The sequence below is a fragment of the Ciconia boyciana genome, chromosome 7, assembly GCF_034638445.1.
Source record: "Ciconia boyciana chromosome 7, ASM3463844v1, whole genome shotgun sequence".
Lineage (NCBI taxonomy): Eukaryota > Metazoa > Chordata > Aves > Ciconiiformes > Ciconiidae > Ciconia > Ciconia boyciana.
Genome location: NC_132940.1, coordinates 49,670,080 through 49,688,306, shown reverse-complemented (window position 1 = coordinate 49,688,306; position 18,227 = coordinate 49,670,080). Strand labels below are relative to the sequence as shown.

Below are 18,227 nucleotides of genomic sequence, written 5' to 3'. Positions count from 1 at the left end.
GTGTGTAATGAGACAAAAAACTATGTTTAAAAAAAATCAAAACATTTTAAAAACAAGATTACAAGTATTAAACAAAAACACAGTGAACTCTGCATATATGCTTGATGACACAAAGATTGCCATTGGAACTACTGTATACAGTAAAGATAAATCTCTTTAAATACACTTAAAATAATCAGAACTAGACAGAAATACATCTGCTGAGAAATGCATTAATCTTAAACATTTAAAATTATAATTTTGAAGTAAACAATGGTATGCATATAACATTGCTTCAATTTCATCCAGGTTTATTAACCATTTTATTAAGCCTGAATTTGTTACAGACTTAAAGCAGTAATTCAACCTATTACATATATTAAAAAAACCCCACAGCGTATGTTCAGATTAATAGTAGTTACTTCGGATATTTTGGGAAAAGACAAAGTCAGAGGCAACCACTTAAATATTTGCAAGAAAAAAAGTCACGACTCATATAAAAAAGACAATATATTGAGGATTTCCACAAAAATGAAGCAATGCTTTCTCCCACTTCCAAAACACTGTAACCAATAAAATGATGACAAAGAAATTTCTATTAACTGAATTTTCATGAAATCACAATTTAACATTTTTCCCTAGATTTAATTAGTACCTGCTTTCCTTGGGATATTTAAATTATCAGGTTTTTTTGCTTTCCATATTACTCAGCTAACCAGTGAGATTGTTTATGCGCCTAGTTAACTGCTATCAAATATGTGTCTTTGTACCAAAAGTCTCTGGATTAAAAATACATGTCTCCATGATCTTTAACAGAAATATAAATAAAAAAATTATTAACGTGGTTAAATTTTAATACTATGGTTGTAGAAATCATGTATAGAATATAACACTGCAACAGACTTAGAGATACAACAAAACAAAATTTTCTAAAGTCATAAAGAAAACCTAAATTAGAAATGTTTAGTATAGTGTGATGGAAAAAGCACAGAGCAAATGCCTTACACACTATTCATTTTAGATTAAAAAACAGAGTACTTTCTAAAAAACTCACCTACTGTGGTTTTGTATACAATATTACTTAGAAAACAATTTCTTTATCCTGACAGTAAACTATGCAGCGTATCAGACTTACAGGTAAGGTCGCCCTTTCAAACTAATTCATTTATCTATGCAAAAACATTAAACAAACTGTATTTAGGGTATAATCTGCACCACCACATTTCTACGCTTGATACAGTTAACACTCAAATTGTAACAGACACATTTGTTAATGTAGTGTCTCTTTTTTTTCAGTTGTGGAAATATCTGCACCAAGACTGACCATTGCCTCCTCATACAGCAAAAAGCATACATACAACAAACCCACACTGATCTTGTAGCAGATAAACTAAATAAATCATGCCACGATTGACATGTTCCATTCTTTTGTATAAGCATATGGCATAAGACATACACTATTTCAAGAAGTTCAACAGAAAAAAAAACTTCCAGTGTTTTTATTTGCCTATTCTCTGGACTACCCAGTCCTGCTGGCAGAGGGGACAGCGATTATTCTGTTTCACCCACAAGGACATGCAGCAATTGTGGAAGGAATGATTGCATTCTCCCCAAACCACTGAAAGAGAAGAAAGAACATGTTCCAGTCACACTCAGCTGTCCAATCAATACCTACAGCAAGGTCCAAACTATCATTCTCTGACGTTTATAACCACTGCAAGCTTTAGAGACAAAATGGATCACCACTTATTCATCCACTGAGATTGGATGATTACAATCATCCTGATGATAGTCATTTCTCTGTCATCAATCCTTTTACTTATTTCCAATTATGAAAAAAGAATGCAAAGAAAAGCATCTCACCTTCTTGTATGAACTGACAGAGTTTTGTGAAGGTATAAACACATTTATCAGTTCTGTCCAGGACATAATTGCAACTAAGTTCTTTGCTTTCTCTTCCCCAGTACCAAAATATAGCCAATGCACTACTGACTGACTATCATACAAGAGCATATCACCAAATTCTCATCGGAAATGCAGTGTTTAAACTTAAATGTATGATATCAAGGAGGCACATTTGACATAGTACATAGCCTCAAAATGGGATCTTAGACCAGAAGTTATTCACGGGCTACAATTGTTTCAACACAACAAAAAGGGTTATCTATTGTCCATCTACCCCTGAACAGTATTAGTTACTTTGCTTTTTTCCCTTATTACGTCACATTTTCCTTATTGGAATACAACGGTACCAATCAAAGGAGTGTTGTAAGTTATGCTTTTTTTTCTTCTCTATCTTCGATAGGACACTTAGCAAGCCAATTAAGATATCTGGAACAGGAAATTCCTGTTCTCATTAAAACAATCATCAAAACCAACAGTGGATTAAATTTGAGACAATATACTTCAAAACAGAAAGAACAAGGGCATGGAAAGGTTACCACTGGTTTAAAAGTTGACTTAAAGGTTTAAAGCAAACTCTTGGAGACAATTTTCACTATTTCTGATTTAAATATATCAGAATTAAGTTAATATTTGCTTTTGCATACATTAGTATGCAACTGAAAATAAGTTGATGTTTAAACAGCATTATAGGAAACTCAAGTGATTCCACTTTTTCAAATGAAAAGTGAACAAACAAGCAATTGCCTCCACTATGTCTGAATTAAGACTGGGAAAAACACCGCTTTCTAACCCAGACACACATTTATTTCAGAACAGAGGATTTTTATTGGTATTACCATTGTGTCTTCTGGCATGCATCTCAGAAGAAAAAAAATGAGCCTTTTCCTACCCACTTCAAAAGTGTACATTATCATCTCCTCAATTATGCTCAGGGTGAGAGAAACTTAAACCTCTCAGTTGCGTATGTGTTGACTGCAAATTTGAAGCTGTTTTGTTCTACAGCATGTCTGAAGTGAAAACTAATTTTATTAGTGCTCAAAAATAAAGCATAAAGTATTACTAATGTAAAAAGATGACACAATGTAGAATGAAACACCAGTTTACTTTTGAGCATTAATAAAATCAGTATTCCCTTCAAACTTTAAAATGCACCCTACTGAGAGAAGCTTCAATTGAAAAACAAGCGAATGAAATCACTACATACCAACACAATCTTCTTGTTTGTTTTCAGCTTGACATCTAAGACAGGCATCTAAAAGTAAACAAGAACAAGACTCAATTTGATTCTCAGGATTCCATCTTAAGAATAGGTTTGTCAGAGGAAAATATAAACTCTAAAACCAATTTACAAAGGTAAAAATCCCAAGTTTTGATACCTAGTTCAACCCTTTAACATTAAATACCCCTCCTAAATTTTAAAACAGTGCATATGACAATGAAATATATATCTGAAAGAGATCAGAAGGACTATAAACTGTCCAACAAGTTTTGTTTATTTTCCATTGCTTTGGTATTTTCATAACTTCTGCTGAAAAAAAGCCTTCTCCATTTTGTAGATACAACAACCAGCAGATTTGTGCCAAGGCACTCAGGCATATTAAGACCAGAGCAAGCACAAAGCCAAACCCTAATTACAGGACTTTGTTTTTCCGATGTCAGCATCTCCTTTTAAGGAAATCATTCACAATTTTGATTTTTTTAGGCTCTCCATCTCTCACCACAACCTCTACCTCCTACTACTTTTTATATAGTAGTTTTCCTTAATAAGTACCTGCATGTAATTTTCACAAGAGTCACATACACATGCAAACATATTGGTCAATTTGATAATATAAATGAATTTACAAACACGGAACAGTATCTAATTAAAAATATTTATCATCTTTATGCACTCCAGTCTGTGGGTATAGGACTAGATGGCAGGTTCAGGACTCAATAAGATACAGAAGTGACTACTTCCAGGCTTAGTACTGTGCCACACAGAGTGGAAAAATGCCTTTGTTTCTCCTTTGCCCTGACGTGGGCTGCCATAGATGTATGTGCACATACCATGCACGCTAGAAAGCGTTCAACTATTATGGGAGCAAATGCATCTTCATCTCCTCCAAAGAAAAGGTAATAGTTTAAACAAAAGTGTCCTGCAGGCTGGACCTGGCCTACATGTCACTAGTTGGACCATATTTTCCTAGAAGACAGTAACATAAAGTGCTACAGGAATTTAGATTTGATTATTTTTGCTTTCTCTGCCAGATATGGCCGGTACTTCTATTTTAGATTCATCTGCCCAGACATTCCTCATTTTCTCAGGTAACAGAGAACAAAGACGACAAACTCTGAAACAGTTGCCCTTTCCTCACTGAGATAAAAGTAAGGCAGTAAATAAAGTCTCCTGTTGTCTGTTCCTATAATTTATATTTCCACAGCATTTAAGGGCCAAACTGCAGGGAAGATTCAGCCAAATTGCTTCAACTTGTATCATGGTACATTGAAGCAAACTGATCTGGGGTCACCTCAATATTTAGGGCAGTAAGCTGTGGCAGACTAGTAGTCACCATAAAAGCAGCTTTCCGATCCTAGTCCTAGATTTGCAGTTTCAGACAGAGAAGCAGCACAGAGAGCTGAGGACAGAAATCACTGCAACCATACCAAGGTAAGCTGTCCCCACTCCTGCATCATAACCCTAAGGGTGTCAGTCTGAAAGGTTCAGCAAATCTAAGTCAGTACTGCTGCAATCCTGCCCTTCCCAGCTGACACCTGCATTTTTGCTTCTTTCCTTTGTGTTTCTGTGATCCTTGAAGACCACATTGGTTCAAGGAGTTAAACCAGCAGAAAATTAAGCCAGCTAACACTTCCCTCCCTTGCAAAAATCAAACAAACTAACTTTCAACAAGTGCCAGCGTAAGCCTGGCACTGCCTCCAACCTAAGGTTACTGCAGACGCAGTGGCTCTACAGGAGCCAGACCGGGTCTGGCAGGGTCAACATGAAATTGCTAAACTGAAGTCAGTAATGATCAAGTTTCATGTTCTAACAATGTGGTTTGTTCTCAAAAAATGGTTACCAGATTTTTCTGCTAGTTTCAGATGAAAAGTACTCTCCTGATCTAGTTATGAAAAAATTATAAATGAACTTTTTTTTTTTTTAACTTTTATAAAAGCTCTGGGTAAGATTTTGTTCATTTAAGACTTTTTAATAGTGCCCTGTAACAGGCTCGCTAGAACAGGGAAATACATTCTTAAAATTACAGCTTATGTGGCAGATGAAGCCATTTTCATATTTCCAGGGTGGTCTCTGTTCACCATATAGAAGCAGACAATCTTCAAAGCATGCTTATGCAAGAGGTGAATCTCCCACCACTTCAGTCTGGGCTGCATCTTTTTTCTTCTAGTATACCTTTTCGCCTTTTCTGTTCCACAGAACGTTCTCAGCAAAAGCATGTATGAGAAATGACAGCATTGCATATTTTTTCTCACGTCTGTTAAGCCAAAACCTGACTGGATTTGCAGCATCATGGCTCCTGGACCTTTTGTAAGCAAGGTGCTCTGGAGGGAATCTTGGGTCATATGTCCTGCCAGACTGTACCAAACCCAAATGAGAGGACAGTTATACCTAGGATGACTCAGCACAATAGTAAAAATTGGATATAGATATACAGTAGAGGAAGAATTTAAAGAATTTTCAAAGATCCAAGATACATATCATGTTTTTAAAAGATCTCAGAAAACAGTAATGCCGGTCAACAATGAGGCTGCTTTCAAAGAGGTTCTCCAGATTTCAAAACCTAGTTTACCTAACTAACCCCTTACTTTTCAGTAGATTTTTCAGTACATTCACGTGTGTTAAACTGCACTAGTAATTAGGAGGCTTAAGTAGAAGTGTTAGAGACTTTGGATTAACAGATTTGGAAAATGAATTTATATCTACATCCACAACTGTTTCTTCAAATAAAAAAACACCCCATAAACAGCAGCACCACACATCTAGCACTTTGGTCCGCTCGGCTGTAACTCAGCGCTTGCCGAGTTTGCCAACAGACAGGAAACAGACTCCACGAAGAAGGCGCCTTTGCAAAGGAGGGGATGGCAGGACAGAAGCCCGCCTCCGGGCCCTGGCACGAGCTCAGCCCGCTTGACGAGCGCTGCTCCCCATGCTGACAGGCACAGGGCAGAAGCCCAGCAGGCGCTCCGGCCTCCCCCGGCGGGAGGGGGGCGCAGGGAGGGCTGCCCAAGGCCGGCCAGGGGAGCGGGGCCCGGCGGGGCAGAGGGAGACGCTCCCCCGACAGGTGTGTGCAGCCTGAGGTGACCGCACGGGCCTGCACTCGCTTGTGGCCCCCTCGAGCGCTCTTGGCCCAGCCCCCTCGGGGCGACTAGGCCAGAGACACGGAGGGCCACAGGGCCGCCCTCCTCCGCGCCTTCTAAAGAAGAGGAAGAGGAGGCGCGGAGGGGGCAGCCCCCCCTTCTGCCGGAAACCGCGTGTCTCTCCTGCGCCCGCCGTGCGAGGGGAGGAGGGCAGGCGGCAGGGCACCCCTCTGGCCCGCGGGCTGGGCGCCGCTGAAGCGCCGGCGCCCCCTGCCCCGCAGCGGGGGCGGCGGCCATGGCGGCCGGGGCCTGCCGGCCGGCGCTTACCCATGACCTGCACCCGGCAAATGGCGCAGGTGTCGCACTCCACGTCCCAGCTCCACATGGCCACCGCGTTCCACTTCTTCAGCGAGAACATCTTGTCGGGGGCGCCCGCCTTGGAGCCCGCAGAGCCCGGGTGCGAGTGGGGGGCGCCCGGCTCGTCCCCGTCCTCCACATCGGCCATGGCGGAGGGGCGGGGACGCGGCGCCGGCGGCGCCTGGCGGGCGGCAGCGCGGGGCTGCAGCGCCACCCCGCGCCGGCAGCAGGCGCGGCCCGCTCGCCCAGCCCCAGCCCCAGCCCCAGCCCCAGCCCCAGCCCCAGCCCCAGCCCCAGCCCCAGCCCCAGCCCCAGCCCCAGCCCCAGCCCCGAGCGGCGCGCCCGCCGGCATCGTCCTGCGCGGAGGCCGCGCTGCCGGCGCTAACGGTCGCCCTCAGCCAGGGCAGCCTGGGCCTCACCTGGCACGGTGAGGGAGAGGTGGCCGTGGTGGCCCGTTGGAGCCTGCCAGCCGCGCTCAGCAACAAGGAAGCTGAAAAAAACATTAAAGGTGGCGATCAGCCCCCCGAGTGGCACTTTCATCCGTTTGCTGTGGGGCAAGACCCACACTGCCGCAGGACAACTGTGGGGAGGGTGCACTAAAGAAAAGTGCAATAGCCGTCCAGTCACAGCTTCCAGCTGTACTATTTTTTGTGCCTCATCATTTCAGCAAAGCAATACAATTCAGCATTTGTTAAGAGGACGCGTTTGCCAACACAGGACAGAGAGCAGGGAGCCAAGCTGGAGGTATTTAAAAGATGTGTAGACGTGGTACTGAGGGACATGGTGTAGTGGTGGACCTGGCAGTGCTAGGTTAACTGTTGGACTTGATGATTTTAAAGGTCTTTTCCAACCTAAACGATTCTATGATTCTATAAATACTCTCCCAGCCCCATCAGCCCACAGCATTATTCACTGACATAAAAATCACAAGATTCCAAAACATTAAATTTCTGTATTATTTCTATTTTTCATTGTTCTGATATTTCATTATATACACACTATGAAAATCCCTCTCGTGAAATTACCACAAATATCTTCTGTTCAAAGTTCTCAAAGTCTACAGTCTCTAGTAACTGAAAGCTAAGTCTTGTTAGACAGCAGTAATCCTTCATGGAAATGGACAATTAAATATGGCTACTTTGTAACATCAGAGTAGGACAGTCTGAATTTAGTTGCTAATTTATCAGCTTGAATTTGTGAGAGGACAAAAAAAAAAATCAGCAGAACATAGGTAAAAGCTGTGAAGCACTAGGGAACTAAAAAGCTAAAAGGGAATTTTAAAGTGCCTGATTACATTCAAAAATAAAATATTTACATATACAACTACATACATCTTAAAAAGTAGAGCTTCAAAGTGTGGATAAGAACAAAGCTAAACAATATACATAATTATTTTAAAAGATATTAGAAACTTAGATTTATTTTCTAAACTTTACCCAAATAAAATTATATAAAATTGAATTTTCCAATATAGTGCCCTGTCTCTTTAAGCCTACTTTAAGTTTGTTAAATAATGTTGATATTAATGTACAACTTAAACATTAAAAGATACAATGTTCTATTTAAAGTTAGGACAAACAGATTAATGGCAGTTGTGAGAGCTAAAGTTAGAAACAGTTGGTCCTCCTTTCTTTCCCTGTTCTCAAGACTTACCAGTATTTCATCTGCACACAAAGTTCTCCTGTCCCATTGCCAAATAGATCAACTACATTCAGAGTACCTGATTGTGCTCAAGACAAATAATCTTCTTGGCAGCTTTGGATACATATGCAGCACTTATTTTTGTACATAGTCTAGGACAGTTTTATGGAGGTATATCCTAAAACAGTAATATACCCCATTATACACCTTGAGCAGGAAGGATCAACAAGACATTACAGATGTGCATGGACCACACTGGTTCACCTTAGCTTATCCACAAAGTGAAAAACTAAAGGCAACAGTCTTCTCTAGCTCTGGATCTGACCCTTGCATGCGCATGCACACACATGTGCACCCCTCTCCCTCCCTTTAATTTCTGATTAGTTCATTGCAATTTATCAAGTCTCTGACCACACTGCAGAAATCTCAGTATGTCCACATTGGGTTTGGTGGTTGGGCTGAACTTTGAGCAACAGTTTGCAAAGCCAAATGACTCCAGACAATCACACTTATATTGCTGGTTGAGGCAAGACCTTAAGTGAGAGTCAGTTCCCACTTGTACTGTAGAAAAATCAGTCAATTCTCTATTCACTAACACACTATTAGAAAAGTCATACCAACCAGAGTATTTATCTTCACTGTTCTGTACCAGTACCGGTCCAGTTCTGGATCTACATCAGATTGTGGTGCTAAGCTTTAAAAATTAGGCTGGATTACTGCTTACTACCTTGAGAAGTTGTTTCTCTCTCTACCACTTTAAAAAAATAATACCTGTGCTCAACAGAAATGCTGCCGAGATGAGGTTGCAAAATACTAACTTTTTGGTTTTGCCAACTTTCCTTCAATAACAATTGCTGCTGTTTGTCACAGCTAATTACATATGAGTAGAAAGGCACAGGAATAATGATGTGTAAGAATACAGTTATAAATAAGAGTACAGAGTCAAAAATGAGCTATTTTAAAGGAAGGGAAGGGCAGAGACAGAAATTGCTTTTCTTAATCCCTTTTTACCATTCAAAATACCATTCCATCCAGAAATGTAGTTTTCCTGGTAATAGAAATAACTATCATTTATCTTCATGTAATTCAGGTCTTAAATGGTAACAACAATAAAGTAGTATGTACAAAATCAATGTGAATTTTAAAATTCATTTGAGAAAAAGCAATTTTGGATAACTTGAATGTCATGATCCCTAATCAAGCCCAGGTTTTCTTTACATTGAGGAACCAGAGAATCTTTATTTGTAGAACGTTTAATACCTTAAATTGGAATGGTTCCTACCTGCAGTTATGTTGAATATAATCAATGTTAAAACTCACACTGGTTTGATGCTCTAAACAAACTTATTTTCTGCTTGCCTGGTATAGCAGACAACAACAGAGTTCAAGTTGCTGAGAAGGAAAGCAGCTCCAAGTCATTCTGTGGACCATGTATCGATCTCAGAATGCATTATTGCTAGCATAAAAAAAGGAGTACCTGGTGCATCCATCCAGCTTTGCAAGTGCTGTACAGTAATACAAAGTATGAATAGAAATAAAAATTTTTCATACGTATTCACACACTTTTAAAACCAAGGAAGACTTTGTGCAAGATTGAGTGCATTTATGTATTTTCAAAACATTTTTTATGTTTGAACAGGACACCTAGCAGATGCCGAATTGATGTTTCTCATGAAGGATGTTCTCTACATACAGAGAGTATCATCAGCAGTTGTAGTGCAAGTTTCTCCAGCTGTGAATCACAGCTTCACCTGAATGGACTGGACTGCCTTCACTAAGGGGAGAGGATGACCAAATCCTCCTAGAATTCCAACTCTTGACATGTTTCCTAAGACTGCTAACAGAGCCAGCCATACACTTCAGCAGTGGCTTGCACGTTGTGGCCACAAAAATCTGGCCTTCGGTAATAAAGTAAAAAATAAAAGTGATTGAACTATTTTTATTATATTGATCTTAAAGATCTTCTGTTTCTACATTAATCAACTATCAATTCAGAAGGACCTATAATTTCCTTGAAAACACTATTAAACAACATGTGAATAAGATCTTCTGCTCTTACCTCGGTTGATTCACACTTTTCTCAATCCACACTGTCCAATTCCCAAACTCGCAGAAGTCAGCCATGGAAGGAACAACTGCTATCTTGATGTCGCTGAGTCTCTGGTTTGGCCAGAGTTGAGAGATCTATAACTCAGAGGACCCACCATATGTAGCTGGTGTGACACTCAAGCTACTACTATCATTATGCTAATACAGCAGTGTCTGATAACATGGACTATAGCATATATACTAAAAAACCCCTGCTTACTCCATTTCCCAATCAGAAAGAAATGTTATAATTAAACTACAATGAAAATATTTAGATGCAAAGTTGCTTCTGTTTTTCCTCACTGTGGGTGTATCTTACCAATAGGCCTCTCTCAATAGGTTCTCAACAGCTATCAGAGAAAATTTGAAAAGATCAATGATACAAAGTTGAAGTAATTACCTTCTAGTCATAAACTTGTCATTAACTTCGATAATTCAGTTCTTTGTAACTCATCATATTATTTTTTCTCCTTTTTTTTTAAACCATCATGGCACTTCTGAATCTGAACTACTGGGACTAGGCATAATCCATAAAGGTTTAAAATTAAAACTGCTTTTTGTAAAACTGGAAAAGAAAATGCATACATAATTTTCCTTTGATAATACATTGTATTTTTATACCTTTTGCATGGATGTTTAGATTTTGAATATATTGTTCCTAAAGTAAAAAATTTCTGAGATTTAAGCACATTTAATTTCTGCTATGTAAAATGTGAACTGCCTCTAAATAAAGATTAAAGAAAAGCCTGTTGTAAGCCACTTTTTTTTTTAATTTACACAATTTGCCATGTCATCTTTAATTTTTCTTAGCTGGGATCAGATGGAAACTGGATGCAATTCTCCTCTTCAGGTCTAAGAGCTCATAAGAGCAAACTATGACACATTATAATTATGTTTGGGTGCTGTCAAAATGTCACACATTTGCTGTACACTTTGCAAACGCAAATATAAACCACACTGATTTCAATAATTTGGCAATGCTAGTTTTAACCTGTAACCATTCCCTGAACTTAGTCACTTCATGATGCTATAATGCAGTTTTTCCTGCACAACTGGGTGGGGGGCAGCAGAACAAGTGGCTCAAATATATAGGAACTGCTCTGGATGCCTATAGGTAGAAAAAGGTCAGTAATATATCAAACATGGTCATTAAAACAATTACAATCTCTTCCTCTAGTCTCTCCTCCTCACATCCTCATGTAGAAGCCATCAGGCATAACCAGCTTCTTTGCCAAGCATGTCAGTTCAAATGAGATGCAGTTCTGAATTTATTCCAAAAGACTGGGATATCCTTTGATAGAAGAGAGATTGCCAATGTGAAACATTGTTTTCAGTATTAGGATGAAAGAGATGTTTTGAAAACTGATTTTTTCAAAATAGAAAGGAGGTAACTTTTGATTTGGTACACTCTTGCTTGCTTTATCTTGTCTACTCTTAAAAATAAAACATGCATTTTTTACTGTGCAGTGCCAAAATTGACATTAGCAGTAAAAGCTGTAGAGCAAATATGATACAGGTACCTTTAACTCTGTCCATATTGCTTTATAGAAATAAAATAATAGTTTCCCATTTAATAATTATTTGCTTGGCTATTTTATCACTTAAAGAGCTGTATAAATATTGTCAGAAGCTGTTTTGAAGAAATACTGCCCCAGCACTCTAGAATTCATCTGTTCCCTACAGACACACACGACATTAAGGAGGTTGCACATGGGAGAGTGGCACAAAATATGATAGCTCTTGCAGTGAATTTTCCCTATGTACTTTGTTGCTGTTTTTAACTGTAAATAAAAACTCATTATTTCAGATTGGGCAGGGGAAGACTGCATTTGCTTATCTCATTCAGACTTTACTGGAAATGTTCGAAATTTAATATCTAAATATAGGAACTTGAACTAAGTTCCTTTCAGCCCATCAAGTGATTGTTCAGCTAGAATTACAGCTGCTCAGCCAGTTGTGTGCTATAGAATGAGAGAAAACAACTTGTTTAGCAACTGTGAATGGGGACGTATGTAACAGTAGGTATCCAATTTTAGAATATTGTTTTATATTATACAATTTATAATCAAATAAATTTCTGCAATAGTTTCACAGTAAGGATGCAGTGTAATTCATCATGGTTTGATTCTGGATTCTGATTGTCTCCATGCCAAATAATACTCATTCAAATCTCCAAGTGTTTGACACCCAACTTACAGAATTGCCATAATAGTTTTCTTTTCATACTCCTAATCCCATTTCAAATGAATATACAGATGCATCTTCACCTTGTAAGAACATTTTCATTCTCTATGCACCTTTTTAAACTGTGAGCATTGCACAAACAGTGGTTTGGAAGCAGGTACAATGCCTTTCATAGATTTTCATGAATCTTTTGAGAATGGAGATGTCTGGAAATGACCTGACTTTCATTCTTTTTTTCTTTCTTCTTTCCTCTTACAACTTTTTGAGGTTTTTGTTGTTTTTTTCCACAGCTTGCTTACTCGGAAACATAGAATCAAAGATTATTTTTACTAATAACAAAACTGTTATGGAAATGTCAGTTTTATGATAATGCAAAAGAACAGTTATGTAAGTATGTGTGTATCTTGGCCAACTAATGCACGTGCTGGATTGTATTATTACACTTACTGTTTGTTCTGTCAATAGACTAACATATATCAGAACACTTAAGCCCTGTGTCAATTTATCTGCCAAAGAAAAGAATTTAAGCATAGTTCTGTGCCAAAACTATTTCTTAAACTCTAGATCATCTACGCTTCTCTCTGTGATTTTACCAACAGGAATATGCTGAACAGGGCTATTAATGGCCAGTACTAATAATACTGTTGTGGTTATAGCTGAGACCTCGGTAAGGGCAGACAGTGGGGCTGCAACAGAGGTAGATGGCACAGGATATAGTACTGTATCAGCACAGTAGCTATCACCTGTGACAAAACCATGTGTAGTAGTTCTTAAGGTTTTACTGAAGCTGCCAGATGCAATCACCAAAATGGAAAATAGACGTCATCATTAATATGTACGGTTTTTGTGAAAGAGAAGCATAAAGCAGGCATCCAGAAATAAAAAAGAAACCAAAACAGCAATTAGGGAAACATACTGCATTTGTGGAATAAATTGCATACCACTTTTACACTGGGAAGATCTCACTGGGAGGGAGACTGGAGTGAAGAAATCACAGAAATATATTGCTACCCAGAGTAGCAAATGGAGTTAAACAAAGTACATCCCCACCATTTTCCCTATATTGCTGCATACGTATGTGATTTGGCATGAACTTTATAGAAGTCCAGGAATGAGCTCAAAGACAGAGAAGTACCAGTAATTCAGATTCTTAGATGCATTGTGCATTACTCATTAAGTGAGACGAATGGACATCATGACACCTAATATATAGAAGGGAAATCCTTAAAGAAGTTTTACAGAAGAAGTTAATGACTTCTGCATGGGAACCTTTCTGCTTTAATGGGAAAACTCTGTCCACAAGAGACTAAATAGCTCCTGACTTTGCTGAGCTGCTTTAAGTATGTCTAAACCCTTGAAACTTCTCCATTCTTCACACAACACCCAGGCTCATCCATCTCTCCCTCTGAAGCAGAGATGTAAAGCCAATGACACAAAGACCCCAGACTACTTTATCGAATTCTACACTAGGTTCTTGTTCACTAATTGTTTTACTCTCTGCAGTAAAACTCAGTTATTACTATTCCCCCTGGACAGTGTGGATTTTCAAGTTAGAAGCTTGTCTCATATTCCATTTATTTTTTTTTTTTTAAAAATAACTGTGAAGACGAAATTATGCATATTTTAACTGAGGTTAGCTGTTTGAGAATGGAACTGCATTCTGAATTGAAAACTGAAAACTAGTTATGCTGTTTTGCTGTTATGAGGGGGAACACGCCACACCTATTTTGAAATATTGACACTTCCTATAACTTCATGAGGTACTCCAGTTTGTCTTAATATTTTTAACATCCCAACAATATTTGGAACCTGCCTAGTATCAAGATAGACCCCATAAGCCACTGTTAGCAAATCCTGCCCTCCAATCCAAAAAAAAAAAACCCACAACCAAAAAAACCCCCAGAAAACCCCCCAAAAACCAAGACCGAACAACAAAAAATCCCCCACAAACCAAAACCCAAAACCAAAACAACCCCAAAACACCAGCAAGGGAAGCCACACAGAAACTTGCCTTATGGAAACTCCCTTTACTCACATGTTTAAATTACTGGAAGGTATTAATAGGTGAAGTTTATCCTCTCATCACTTACACTTGCAGAGATTATATCCTGTGTACCATGTCACTCAACACATTTTTTGACTTTGACCCAACTTTCTACTTTTAGATTTTGGCCAAGGTAGTGCCAGAATATATGCATATACAATTCAAGTATATACATAAATAATAATAATTAAAAAAACAACAAAACCCAAACAAAACCCCAAAACCATGTAATTGTCACACCATGAGAGAATGGTGTGATAGGGAAGACTTGACAGGAATCTGAATCAACTACTCAGAAGGAAGCTAGGTGAATTATTTTGGTTGTTACAGAAATCATTGTATGTTTTGTGTTTAAAAAAGTTAGATCTTTTATGGAGTTTTTCAGCAGTACCAGAACGTGTCCTTGTACTTTTCTATTTGTACAGCTTGATGCTTTATTTAAGATATCATATCTAGGACTAGGATTATTTCTGTTTCAATTTTAAGATACTTGTAAAATCAATCAGGCAATCTGCAACGTTTGGTCTAATTTATACTAGGGTAAATCAGCAAGATTAGGAGAAAAAGAGAGAGGGAAAGGTACAGGACTAAATACAACTTGCGAGGTAAACTATAAGCTATATTGCATCATTATCATATGGAGACAATGCTTGTACAAACCTCTCAGCTTACACTGTCACCCTCTGGGGTGTCAGTTCATGACTCAAGATGATTAAAATAACCAAATATTTGACAAAGCATTTTGCCTGCATCTGGCACCATATATTACCATTAAATACTTTTTAGTTACAGAAACTACAGGGAAGTACTCCTTCCGCTTGGACTTTTTAAATTTGCATTGCTATACAACACATAGCACATTGCCATTCCTCAGTGTAGAAAGAAGAGACTGAATTGTATATACTTACCCTTTTTCATTAAGTACTTTAAAGGTCTATGGATGAAAGATGCAACATAAATGTCAGGTCTGAGCATTATTGTAGATCACTTGATTTTTACAGGGGAGTTTCCCTCTTACTAATTTTATCTCTGTTGCCTGGTTTTTGTCATCTGATGAAGGCTTGTTTCTGTATCACCTAGCAACAATGTCACGGTGTCCAGGAAAAGCAAAGGCTGAGCAGGCAGTGTTAAACTCTGTGGAGCTCCCACCCCTAAGCATCTTAGCCGGCTGCTGAAGTAACCCCTCAGTAGGTATGGCATCTGCACTCTGATCTAGGAGGAAAACACTGCGTGAACACGAGTCTGGCTGGCTTTGAAGCCTTCTGTTGTTATATACACACACACACGTCCCTCAAAATATCATCTTCCCTCTCTGCTCCCTGACACAGTGCAGTTTGTCACTGGAACACTAATCTGGAGTAAAGCAGGGGATATCTTGCATTTTTTGAGAAACCAGAGCCAAGATCTTCTGCACTACTATTTCAGAGGGACCAGGTAAGAGATTTTTACCTTTAAGTCTTGAATTCAAGTCACACAGTAGATTTACTTTGGCTGTCCTATGACTCTCTCAGCTTTTTTTCCTGTGTAGGAAGAATGACCAAAAACAGAGGATGAAAGTGGGGAACAAAATCACAACCCCTTAGAGCAAACTGAATTGCCTGTCTGGATTTAAAAAATCATATCATTAATGTTTCTAAAATGAGAATAAAGATTTATATCCTCTTTTTGGTGAAACTGTTAACTAGACTTTATATAAAACTGCCACAGCATTTGCAATAGTAATTATGCTAAAATAATTATGACCTCAAAACAGTTAAAAAGCTCAGTCACACAATTTTATGGAGCATTGTATCAAGTAAGATTTATACATGGATGAATTTTGTTGTTTTCCATAAACATTTATTAATGTCAAGAATATTTTAAAAGCAATTCAGCAAGGTTGTCTAATCATTTTGGTGGTTTTTGTTTTGTGTTTTGGTTGGGGTTTCTTTTTTTTTTTTTAATTCTTAGAAAGCATATGCATTTCCTGAACACTGCAGCTAATGGATCTTTTTAAACCTTATTCTGATTGTAGAGCAACCAATTAACAAACTTCTGTCCCTGATTTAGGTAGATAAAGTGACTTTTTAAACTTATATTTTTAAACTGATTTGGCTAAATTACAGTCTATATTCCCGGTTCTTATAGCTCTACTCTCAAACTCTGAATTAATCTTTTTTTTTTTAAGCAATTGCCTATATTGCTGAATCTCAGGAACAGACTAAGTAGTCCAGCAGCAGTCTCATCACAGCTGAACACAGTAACACTGATATAGCCTCCTTACTGCTATTAAAGGATTTCTCATTTATTTAATCTGCATAAATCATGTAAACCTTATTAAATATGCTTCTGTAACTATTTGTAAGAACCTTAAGTAAACTGTATGCATTTTTGTCCATTCTACTGGAAGTTGCTCTTATTTGTTACTGGGAGCTGTTGCTTATTGGCCTCATTTTTATTCCATATGCATGCTCTTTTAAAAACAATACTGAATCAGTCCTCATCACGTGAGTAAATGTTGCAAACTTTGTACTTTAAAATACATACAAATGAGCAGTAATTAAAGAGAATGTCTTGTAAACACTTAATTTTCCATGTTATTGATTTTGTTTACTATATCTATAGTCTATAAGTAGACTATATGAAAATAAATATATATGCTCACCTATATATAGGCTATAAGTATGCATTTTCTCACTAGTCATCTGCATGTATGAGAGAAAATATGTATAGAACTGTGTGAGAAACTAGCACACTGATTTTCAAGGAATCCAGAGTCCTAGGAAGAGCTTTCTAGCTACAGAGGCCTTATGCATCTCTGATTGCTAGCCTAGTCCAGAACTTGAAAGTATCATCAGCACAGAAGCTACAGATCTTAAATGGGAATGCCCTTTTCATGACATGGTTTAGAGAAAACTCAGCTTAATGGAACGGTTAGAGAAGGTAGCATATTAGCAGTGAAAAGAATAGATCACTGCTATAATCATCACAGAATCCTTATAAAAATTTTTTTAATGTCCACAGAAAAAAATTCCTCCTGTACTTCCAATTTCATCTTTCACTTCCTCTGCTTTCTGGTCTCTGCAAATGAATGTGGTGACCACTCAGACTGGGCCTTAATACAGCTTACCTCAGAATTAATAAAAATTAATTCCAAAATGGCTGGAAGGTTTGCACTGTAACTCCTAATAGGAGCTTCCATACCAGCAATAAAGGACAACAGGTCAGCTCTCTGTACAGGGAAACAAAACATCTGAAGACATTAAAACATGCTTGTACAAAATTATCTTATAAAAAATGCCCATAAGCATAGGAGGGGAGAGCAGGTGGCAAAAAAGTGCCCATAAGATTCCATAAAGAAAGAAGACTGAGAAAGTAAAGACTATTTTTTCCGTATGCAATATATTTAAAATAGGTCTGACAAATTGTATAACTGGTACTGCTACACAGGACAGGTAATGAAAGACAAATCAATAAGCAAGAAAAAAAATTAGTGATATAACACTAATAACATAGTACTAGATATCCTTCAATACATCAGACTAGTCATTTCAAACATTTTAAAAGCTGTCAAATTACTAAGGCTTCTATGCACGCTGTTATGCTAAACGATTAACTATCACACTCCAACCATCAGTCTTAGTTAGAATGTAACAATGCTGTAAATGATGACCATGCAAGATCCCTCAACTTAATTTTGGGTTTTTTTTTTTCTGTCAACTAGATTTATCTCTTTATACCCAACTCCTGTATG

At 38.2% G+C, this 18,227-nt stretch overlaps 1 protein-coding gene across 2 annotated transcripts; it reads right to left on the bottom strand.

The window, feature by feature from the left end:
- Positions 1 to 273: 273 nt before the first annotated feature.
- RNF7 (ring finger protein 7) lies at positions 274 to 6,722 on the bottom strand. Of its 2 annotated transcripts, none has more exons than XM_072866609.1 (3): positions 6,508 to 6,722; positions 3,089 to 3,136; positions 274 to 1,597 (listed from the first exon to the last, which is right to left on the bottom strand). In XM_072866609.1, exons 1-3 carry the CDS (start codon positions 6,683 to 6,685, stop codon positions 1,479 to 1,481), a joined length of 345 nt encoding a protein of 114 aa, XP_072722710.1. In that variant the 5' UTR covers positions 6,686 to 6,722; the 3' UTR covers positions 274 to 1,478. The 2 variants fall into 2 exon arrangements, with proteins under 2 accessions (XP_072722710.1, XP_072722711.1); XM_072866610.1 differs by having other exon boundaries at positions 6,515 to 6,722.
- Positions 6,723 to 18,227: the final 11,505 nt, after the last annotated feature.

Excerpts from the sequence above, each read along its gene's own strand:
- RNF7 (XM_072866609.1), bottom strand. The coding sequence starts at position 6,685 with ATGGCCGATGTGGAGGACGGGGACGAGCCGGGCGCCCCCCACTCGCAC. Across the intron at positions 3,137-6,507 it reads TTGCCGGGTGCAGGTCATGG|ATGCCTGTCTTAGATGTCAA; the intron begins GTAAGCGCCGGC and ends GTTTACTTTTAG. Across the intron at positions 1,598-3,088 it reads CAAACAAGAAGATTGTGTTG|TGGTTTGGGGAGAATGCAAT; the intron begins GTATGTAGTGAT and ends CTTCTCTTTCAG.